Source organism: Nicotiana tabacum, chromosome 5 (assembly GCF_000715075.1).
Source record: "Nicotiana tabacum cultivar K326 chromosome 5, ASM71507v2, whole genome shotgun sequence".
NCBI lineage: Eukaryota > Viridiplantae > Streptophyta > Magnoliopsida > Solanales > Solanaceae > Nicotiana > Nicotiana tabacum.
This window is the reverse complement of record NC_134084.1, coordinates 82,628,960-82,639,326: the sequence shown is the minus strand read 5'-3', so window position 1 is coordinate 82,639,326 and position 10,367 is coordinate 82,628,960. Positions and strand designations below refer to the sequence as shown.

At 35.5% G+C, this 10,367-nt stretch overlaps 1 protein-coding gene across 2 annotated transcripts; it reads right to left on the bottom strand.

Annotated features, from left to right (window-relative positions):
• Window positions 1-1,031: 1,031 nt before the first annotated feature.
• Window positions 1,032-8,700, bottom strand: LOC107759403 (carbon catabolite repressor protein 4 homolog 1-like). Of its 2 annotated transcripts, XR_012709603.1 has the most exons (13): window positions 8,078-8,700; window positions 4,827-5,580; window positions 4,335-4,421; window positions 4,174-4,257; window positions 3,997-4,083; window positions 3,817-3,903; window positions 2,920-2,973; window positions 2,746-2,837; window positions 2,512-2,626; window positions 2,143-2,290; window positions 1,844-1,995; window positions 1,486-1,545; window positions 1,032-1,257 (listed from the first exon to the last, which is right to left on the bottom strand). XR_012709603.1 is itself a non-coding variant. In XM_016577343.2 (12 exons), the coding sequence occupies exons 1-11, from the start codon at window positions 8,233-8,235 to the stop codon at window positions 1,850-1,852; spliced, it is 1,812 nt and encodes a 603-aa protein (XP_016432829.2). In that variant the 5' UTR covers window positions 8,236-8,700; the 3' UTR covers window positions 1,032-1,257; window positions 1,844-1,849. The 2 variants fall into 2 exon arrangements, 1 of the variants encoding a protein (XP_016432829.2); XM_016577343.2 differs by lacking the exon at window positions 1,486-1,545.
• Window positions 8,701-10,367: the final 1,667 nt, after the last annotated feature.

Genomic DNA, 10,367 nt, shown 5'->3' with positions numbered 1-10,367 from the left:
CAGTGCCCAGCCTCAGGCCAGCACATCAAGTGTCGCGCGCGCCCACAGCAACGCGCGCGCAGACCCTGACCCGCAAGACAAAGATGCTGCCATCCGGACTTAGTTTTACCTTGTAATAATCTAAGTCCTTTTCATTGTAATCATAGACTAGTTTTCATCATTTTCATTTCAGTGTGCTTCTACAGCTTTATTAGGACTAGTCTTGTAATGTTGGTTTATTTTTTTAAGCATTATTAAGGGGGACCAAACAATCAAACATTTCAAGCAAGCATTTTCTGGTGTCTCTCCCCCTCGACACCGCATCATTGTAATCAGCATTTTCATTTATCAATAAAATCATCATCATCATTCAAAACCCAATTCTCTCTCAGCTTCCGCAATTGCTCGCGACATTGGTTTTCCCGCACGGCACTGACAATCTAGTCTAGCGTGCGGAGGGGACCTCATTGGCGGACAACAACCGCACTGACATCGGTTGCTTAGCCTTACGTTGCCCTTCCAAAGAACATGAAGAAGGCGTTGCGTAACACATATCATATATCCCCAATTTAATACCTAAAACTTAAACTTCTAAAATCCAAAATAATACTATAACTCAATGTTCCAAGATTTTCCACGCACAGTACGACAAAGTAAAGAAGAATTAATGAAACTAAAAGATATTAAGATCAGATTCTATTTGCTCCTATCCAATCTTTTCGAACTACTGGGATAACACATTACTTTGGTCCATTCTTTGTATCTTTCCACGAAGTGATTTCTTTCCTTAATTCTATTATATGGAGGATCAGGGAAAGGGAAAGGAGAACAATAAGTATTGAACCCGCACCGATTTTGTGGGAGACCACCAGACCGAGAGTCTTGGTGATCAACGAAGTGAACCCACAAGACTGTAAACCCTTGGCATGTCAGACCCTCGGAAAATGTTCAGGGCCGGTAAGGTAAAAAAAACAGCTAGCTTTTTAAGTGTAGCTAGTCAAATGTTGAAGCAGCCGGTAAAGGTAATTGCAAGGTAGACACGGCAAGAGATGTTTCTAAAATTGGGAAAGGTAATAAGATTGAACACTATCATAATTTTTCTATGAGATCAAAGGGTAGCATGATACAAAGAAGCTCAACAGCTATACCATCAAGGGATACCGGGAAAAAAAGAAAGAAAAAAGAACATGGCGGCTCATCTACTATTCTTACAATAACTTATCTTTAATCCTTGTAATTGTTTCTGCTTCTATTTTTGGATTCATCCTGCAGCAAGACCTGTAGCAAATTGATATTGAAGGTTAATGCTCCCAAAAATTTTAGTGACACAATGCAGAACACAAAGCTAACCCATAAATAAAGCCAGCCTTAAACAGATGTACAAACTTGAAGGCAGTTACCCCCTAACAATAAAAACAAATTAGAATTCACTGCATAATGAAATTGATCGAGTTGAACACAAATACAACTACTGACAATAGAATCAACAGCATGCTGCTTGCAAACCTGTTCAACTAATAATTTCAATCCACTCACATCACTTGATGGCAAAACACGAATGGACACCTGCGGTAACACGAATAACATTTTCACTTCTCAATTCAATGACCTGGGGCCAGAAGCCAAATGTTTACCATTTCCCAACCACTTAACTAGGCCAGTCCTAACCACTATAAAATCATTGGATCAAGACCACAGTTGTAGTTCAATCAAACTAGACAACAGATCCTTTTCACCTTTACTTATCCTCAATTGGGTACCCACCAAACCCCCTCCACCCACACCCCTCACACCAAAGGAAGAATCATTAAGTCATTGAATTATGGAAATGATATGTTTAGATAATGAGGAAAAGAGTACAAACCCATGATCAGCGTCTAGTTCTAGGCTTGCAGCGAAACTCAGCTAAGAGTGCTATATGATCAGATGACCACTCTGGAGAAGGAAGTGCAGTGTCTTTTCTCAAGCTTTCTTCATCCAAGAGCTCCAATAAAGATTCAACAGTTAATGAGTCAGCTGAAAGAACAACCATCACACATATAAGCCTTCATGACACATTCCTTTAAAGACATACAAATACTGCACCATCCAAATATTTTTATGATAGAAAACATCGGCAACAAATACATTGTCAACTCAATTGGAGAGAATTTTCCGCTATACCTGAGTAGAATATATAATCATGAGTGCCAATAAAATCTCTGGTGCAGTTTGTAAACAAGGGCTCATTGGTATTAGGATCCATCCTCCTCCTTTGCTGCTCTAGTCCAAGTCCCACCCCCATTCTGGCAAAAGATGAATACGCACTAACCTACAGAGAAGGATGCCACAACAAAAGAAATGTTTTAATATATCTTGCAGAGCCTAATACAGAATTTAGATGCTTCAGTTTTGCTCTTGGGAACAGAAGAGAATCCGGAGGAAACATATCAACACTGGAAAAGGTGGATGTGGAGATTGAAAAAGCAAAGAGACAGTGGCAGGGAAGCAGCAATGGGAATGGAAGCCTTCCAAAAGTTATTGAAGTTTTACCAATGGCAGCTGGTGTGTTAACTTTGTAGGTGGACGCAAAATACCAAGAGGATCCACTGTTAAATCTGGATGCATTGGATCAACTTTCCCCAAAGCAAGAAGTGTATGAGGAGCACTGCATTATAACAACTTCACATCAGCATTGGAACTTTCCAGCCTGTTATTTCTATAAAGTGGGGAGGGCTTGGGGGAACATCAACTGTCCCAATAAAGAGAATTCAAGAAGCAACTGACCTTCCAGGCACCGAATTAAAATCACCACAGACCAGCATTGGGATGTCAGCACTGGCAGCAATTTTTTCAAGTCCTTTAAGAAGTGTGTGAACCTGAGAAGTAAAACAAATTAGCCAATGAGTTGTGAACCAAAAAAGAATGGAAAGACCTTTATGTAATGAATTGAATAGCAACCTGCCAAAGTTTGACATCCCTTAATTCTTGCTGAACGTTTACATGTGTATTGGCCTGCATACAGAAATGGAAGGAGCAGTCTCATTAGATGTATCAGCTGGATAAAAGATTATGATCTACATTCATTTAAGCTATCCGGGGAATACAAAATTCTATAATGTATAGTTGACATTCCACGAGAGGTACTTCTCAGTGTAACTGACTTTATTAAAGAAAAGAAAAACTCAAGGAGTTAAAATGACAGAGACTTTTCACCAACCTATCATGCATAGTGCATTATATCTAAAGCAAATCAAGCAGACACCAAAAATGGTGCCCAACTCCCGTACATTAAACCTTCTAAATCATAAACATGCTTTAACCTAAAACATCCATTAAACAAATAACCATTTTTAGAGATATAAATGCTTCACAAATAATCTTATTCTATATGGGTCCAATTTCTACATCCTGCTCACATTTTTCCAGGTCAGATTTCAACATTACACTTCCTTGTGACAATTTTATTGACTAAAGGGAAAAGAATTTAGTGGATTTGAGATGGTATGTATAATCAGCTAATGATTTTGCCTGTGCATTGTGCTAGGCTCACAACTTAAATGTATGTGCCACATTGGACATTTAGGCATCCCTGAATTTTCTTTAGCTACTGCATGTAGCAAGACTAGTGCATGCTTAGCAGTAAGAAAATCCATCGAACAAACAACCTGAATTGTACAAACGAAAAATGTCAACATCTAAAAAAGAAGAGCAAAAGTCACTTGAAATCATAGATAAATTGGAGTTTCCCGCATAGGCCATGGGGCTATGAGAAGACACGTCCTTTATTTCAGAGTGAAATAAACTGAACATTTCAGTGGTAAAGAAGAAGATGAAAGAAAAAATCAGACTCCTTACCACACAAACTAGTTGACGTTTCCCAGGGTTGTCAACCCCCTGGTTACTGAACTTTGCTTCCAAAACCACTATAAGTGCAACATTATCCTATTAAAGAGCAGTCGTCAGAGATAATAGGCCAGTTCTGAATTTAAATTCTGACGGTCCAAAGATAAACCATAGAAAAATTCAGGAAGATACCTTAACCAAACGATTTAATGCAGTCTTCTTTTGGGCAATGGGAACCACAGCATCAGTCAAAGATTGTGCAGCTTTATTGAACTCGACCTGCAAAAGAAGCATGTGATTATTATTTATTATGAAACAAGTGCAACATTTCTACTATAAAAAAATAAAGGCCTTCTCCACTCATCGTACCTCATATTTTTTAACATGTGAGAATCTATCTCGGCGGAAAAATGTAGCACAACCATCAATATTGTTAATACTCCCATTAAACACCTGCACATGAGAAGTGTAGGTTGGTTTAAAAATTCAAAAAACTCGCAAATACAAAGCATACATTAAGCAGAACGAACCTCTGCTGTTTTTCTTTTAAACAGAGCTTGATAACCGTGTTTATCCAGCTCAGGAGCAAAGAATTCCTCAAAATGATTACTTTGAACCTGAAAATGGAAGCATACAGCAATGACACAAAAGTATTGTCCCCCTTCTTTTAGGTACTTCCTATATTCCACAATTTTTTTTTGAGATAGGTAACATGTCTATATTCCACAAAATTATAATGGAAAGTAACCTTATATATTTTTAAATGAAAAAGTAACCTTATATTTTAATTTAAGAGTATACAACACTTAACTGATGAGAGAAGCTGCCTTTAGTAGCCATGCAAGTTCAAAAAAGCAAAATTATCATTTCATTGAGGGAAGAAAATGAGAACCTTTTTGAGTAAAGAGCAAATTAGGAAAATTACCCATCACAAGATACTGAAATTAGGTTGATCTTTACAGAACTTGTAAAAACAACCCATTCTTAATGTGAAATTCCCAATATTAGATATTACTCCCTACCTCTTGAAGACAAACAATGTCTGCACGGTAGCCCACTATTTCACGCAATAGATTTTGTCTACGATATGTCCAAGCAAGAGCCCAAGAGGGGCAATAACTGTATAATTCGCTTGTCGCATATGCTTCAGACAGAATATTGTAGGAAAGCACAGTGAAAGTTCCTGAAGAAGACAATCGACCATCTAAATCCAGATGTCCGGGAATATCAACCCCACTAACTGAAAACATGCGACGTGGAGTTGGACATGGAGCTGGAATCACCCGGGACGTCAATAGGGTACTAGCAGGTCCAATATGTAATTTTGTTTCTGCATCTACAACAACACATTCAAATTTAAGTGCGTGACCAATATCATCTGCGGTTGGTGTATATGTTTTAGACCGTCCAACTTCAAACCAGGTTTCGCCGCCATTTCTCTGGGTTACTGCTGCAGGGTATAAAGTTGTGGTTCCATTTGCCAAGCTGCCACTTGATTGCGAAGAAGACAAGCTTGAATTTATAACACCAGATCCAGTACTATTAAATCGTCCAAATATTTCTTCCTCCTCATTTCCATTTTCATTCACAGCACTAGCGGCACGTTCATGCAGAACACGATGATGTTGCCATGCATCTGAGAAACATTTAGGTGAGCAATGGTAACTCTTAGTGACAGGGATTTTGGCCTTCACACACCCAAGGCACTGCAATGTGGCTTGCTCGGATGGATGGATACTACAGATGGCGACTTTCTTATCACTTTGTATACGATACCTGCAAAAGAACCCATCGTATAGAAGTAGTAAACCACAGGAACAACAAAGAATATATTGTCCCAAAAGATGTAGTATAGAGCTTCTTAGTTGCCAATAAAATTAAACTAGGTAGTCCCAATAGCTAACCAAGTACACCCTCTTATGATTAACAAATATTGCTATCCTTGCACCACAAAGGAACAAACATTTTGACTGAGTTACCAATGGAGAAAGTGCTAAGTTTAATTTGCCAAACAAGAGGTGCTCCAGTCCAACAAAATCCACCAATTTGCTACAATTATCATACATCAAGCATAAATAGCAAAATTGGTGAAGCAATCGCAGGTGCCAAATTGTGCCCACTGGGTTTATTGCTGAAAGCATTTTAGGATTTGCTTTCACAAATAGACTACCAGAAATTAAATGATTCCTAACTGATGAAAAAAATCTAGATTAATTACATAATATAAATCTTAAATAACAGGTCGGTATCAAATCACTGCATGCAAACTAGCATAGACATGCTAAAAGCCGACTGGTCTCATTGCACCCTCGCACTCTGTCGAGTAAATGTTAATGTTTTTACACATCAAGACAAAGCTGGCAACGGAACAGATAGCTCAATACGAACTGCACCTAGTAGCATTTTGTTGCTTTAAGCTCATGCATAACACTTATTTTTCTTCAATTCGCATATGATCCACTTCATTGAATGCTAGTGCTTCCAGCAACAGTTGCCAAGAGATTTGGACCACAACAAGCTAAAAAAGTATCGACCATATAACACATGTACTTGCTATAAATTTCTAACAAACGAGATACAAGATATATGGGGTATCAGGAAATCAACTAAGACAACTAGGATGATTGACTCTTAACATTTTAATACAGCTACAGAAATTGTGAAATTGGGATATTTGATAGACAACCAACAAGATCCAGATGAGCGTCTTCTCTAAAGGTAAGGTAATACCATGAGGAAAAAAATATTAAAAAATGAATTGTGAGTGTTTAGTGAGCTTGTATTCATGCTGAGTAAATAATGACAACCCTACTGCAGTTAGATCCTTTATCTGACATAATCAATTACCTCACCTTCCAATACATGGAATTCTTCCATGTCCAATTAAGGACAAACGTTTAGTAAGAACGGGATATATCCACGGTTGTTATATCTTACTAACATACTCTCTCTGGCCCATTTTATGTGACATACTATCCTTTTTAGTTTGTCCCAAAAAGAATGACACCTCTCTTTGAAAACTATTTAATCTTAGCATCCTCATTTTACCCTTAATAACTTGACTGCTTGGACCCACTTGATATAAAAGTTCATTCTTTTTTTTTAGGAGAGAGAACATGAAAAGACATATGAAACTCTCACCACCACTAAAATGAGCTTCATCATAACTCTCACCACCACTAATCTAGAACGATAATTTAGGTACTTTGCATATATTTGGCTTACACATCAAAATTCTTCTTTAATTTCTTAAACTTCGTGCCTTTAAAAACATCTCACATAAGATGGAGCGGAGGGAGTAAATTCTCAAAGAGCAGACTTGATCTTTGCTATATCTAATGCCTTTGAAGATAGTGACTTGTGCTAAATTTAATGTCTTTCTATCAAAGGAAAATAGTTGGAAATAGCAAAGCAAGAATTAGAAGCTTCCCTTAAGCTATGAGATTTAGAAAATATGCCATAGCAGCTTTGTCCTCTTCAAAAATCAATGATCTACACTCACTAGCTTGTGAAGCAAACTGTACCTTATAGCTCATAAATGGAGCTTACACTTTGATAACATTTATCATGGTATTTTAATCATATATTAGGACAGAAAACGAATCCAAGCTGCACTTTCAGACCACACTTCTTGCACTTGAAGGAGAGTGGCGGCAGGGATTTTTGACACATAACCTATTTCTTTAGAGACAGGGGCCACTGTACGGATAAGAAAGCCTCAACCTAGTGACCTACATATTTCTTTTTGCCAAAAGTATACAACTTTCAGTTCACTTACTTAACCCTCCCTCCACCCCCACCCCCACCCCTACAAAAAAATAAAAAAAAAATGCCAATCCACACCAAGTAAAACACAAATCCATAAAAAGATTAGGAGACCATAGAACAACTTGCTATTTCCAACAATATCACATATTCAGATCAATTCAAACAATTAGTATTCTACTTACTAGCTACAAATCCTCAAACACTAACACACAAAACAGTACAGAATACAAAATGTTAAAGCAGATATGCCACAAAGTAACCCTTTTCAGACAAAGCAGTAGCAGAAAAATTCAAATCACAAGGCAAAAAGTAGAGTGAAATTAATACAGAGTTTAGGCTCCATACTAATCAGGTAATTGTAGGTAATATCTTGATAAGCATTAAGTGACAATCTGGTAAAAATGCTTATCACCTACTATGAAAGGTTAAAAGTCAGATTTTTACACTGTTAATGTATGTAACTTAAATCCATACACAATGCAAAGCTAAAAATAAAGCAACTGACCACTTGTATCTCAAGAAATAGCCATCAACAGGGGCAGACTCAGGGACATCCTCAGAAATGACTTCCTTATTCGGGCGACGTAAAAGCACATAAGGAGTGAGCTCACAGCCTACGATCGGAATATCGGACGGGAGATGCACCCGTAACACACTCAGCATTCTCGTAGCTCACAAAGTAGGGCCCACTCTTCTCTTCTCAAATTTACTACACAACCAAATTCAACAAAAGTTAGTGTGCGTGGGCCGACATATGGCGGATCCGCCATCACCTGCCTTCGGCACCAATCGCCAGCCTTGCTTGCCCCTCTACTCCGTTAATTAAAACAACCGAACAAATTCAACAAAAACCCTAGGAATTTTGAATTAAGAAATGTTAAATTCAGAGGGAAAGAATTGAAAAATCGAATCAAATGCGGAGTTAAGAGATTTGGGAGAAGCCGATCGATCGAAGAGTTAAGAGGGAAAGTTCAATTTTGATAAGAGAGAGAAAGAGGGGGGAATCGATTGATTGGTGAGTTAGGGTTTTACAGAGAAAAGAAAGAGGGGTCGTAGCGGGGCTGAAGAGTCGTCTGAATCTGCTAATTCCAACACAAATATATACTTATATATTTTATCAAAGAAAACGAAATATTATTAGTGTCTATAATGCAATAAATAATGTGCTGTGGGTGTGTATATATTATCACCACTATATGGCATTGAAATCAACCAAATTAATAGAATCAAAACTTAATGTAATAGATTGTTATGCTCTTTTGAAAAAACTAGTCTCAAGGTACGCGATGCGCGTGTATTCTATTTCAATGAGTACTAATTTATTTAAAATTTATGTTTAAATAATAAAATAATAGTCTAAGTTCTTAAAGATGATTATATATGTTAATCGTGTATAATAACTCAAAAAATAAAAAAGGTCTCATAAAAATCCTCAATCATAAGTCAATAATTCAACTTAAAATTTATTTCAGTTTAATAATATTATAACTTTAAATTCACAAGTTATCATACTTACTTTTTATTTTCAGCAAGAACACGTCCTTAAAAAACTAAATAGTGCTGAAGGATAGAACTTAAAAAATATAATTAGCCAACTAAAAATCTACAACTTTCATATGATCACAAACTCAAATTAAATAGCAATAACAAAAAAATTGAAAGGATACTAAAGCAAGCTTGTGAGAGCATTTATAATTGAAAGAAGACTCATCCATGACAAATTTACTCGAGAGAATGACTTAGAATTAGAATTAAAAAAGAGCAGCCCAATGTATAAGGTATTCCGTATAATTTAAGTGCATGATCTATATAAAGTAAAATTTTAATATTTTAAAGTTTTAAATATATAGGACTTTCAGTCCAAGTAAGAAAACATTTAAGAAATAAAAGTTTTATTACTTCTAAACCTCCAAAAATTATAAGTAAAAAATAATTAAATGACTTATTAAATGAAATATTTTTTTTAATAATAATTAACATTAATTTGGAGGGACTTCAATTTATTTATTATTATTTACAAAGATCAAGTTTGAAATGAAAAAAATCATTAGTTTTAAATTACTCTTTTATTGTAGGTAAACATTAATTCATTAATAGTATTTTATTAAATATTCTACATTTAAAGATAGTAGGCACATTATCTCTTATTAATAAAAGTAATGGTAAAACAAACAGATAAAAGTATGTTTGTGGGTTTTTCTTTCTTTTAATGATTCTTTAAGGTAAAATTTCAGTAATTAATTTTGAAGTCCTAAAAATTAGGATTACCTATTTTAAATAAGGAGTATTTAATATACAAAATAATTAATTTTTTAGCCCTAAATTTTAGGAAAATAACTTAAATTACTATTTTATTCAATATATAATATATTTTTAAAGGGTAAAAAATGCGCATGACTGCTAATGACCTTCATCTTTTAATATAGTATAGATAGATAAGAAGGTACAAGTATGTAATAATAAAAATGGCTTATTTTCTTATTTAAAAGAGCTACAAGAAAATAACAAATGCAAGTTAATAAAGAAAGTTGTTTTGGTATAAAAAATATTTTAAATAAAAATTAAAATTATAAAGTAACATTTTAGACTTTAGACCTTATAAAATACTATACTTAACAATTTTCTCAAGACCATCATTTTATCCATTAATGTTCATTAGAGAGTGTTCTCGAGAGGAATTGCTAGGAAGACTTCCTCAAAACTTGATTAAAGAAATTGCTAGTTGTAGTGTACGTGCATTGCACGTGTATAGTGCGTCAATTATTAAATATATTTATATGTAAGAAGAACAAATT

Coding starts and splice junctions, on each gene's coding strand:
- LOC107759403 (XM_016577343.2), bottom strand. CDS start 8,235: ATGCTGAGTGTGTTACGGGTGCATCTCCCGTCCGATATTCCGATCGTA. Junction 4,422..4,826: donor ACATTGTTTGTCTTCAAGAG/GTAGGGAGTAAT, acceptor TTCCATTTTCAG/GTTCAAAGTAATCATTTTGA. Junction 4,258..4,334: donor TTAAAAGAAAAACAGCAGAG/GTTCGTTCTGCT, acceptor TCTCATGTGCAG/GTGTTTAATGGGAGTATTAA.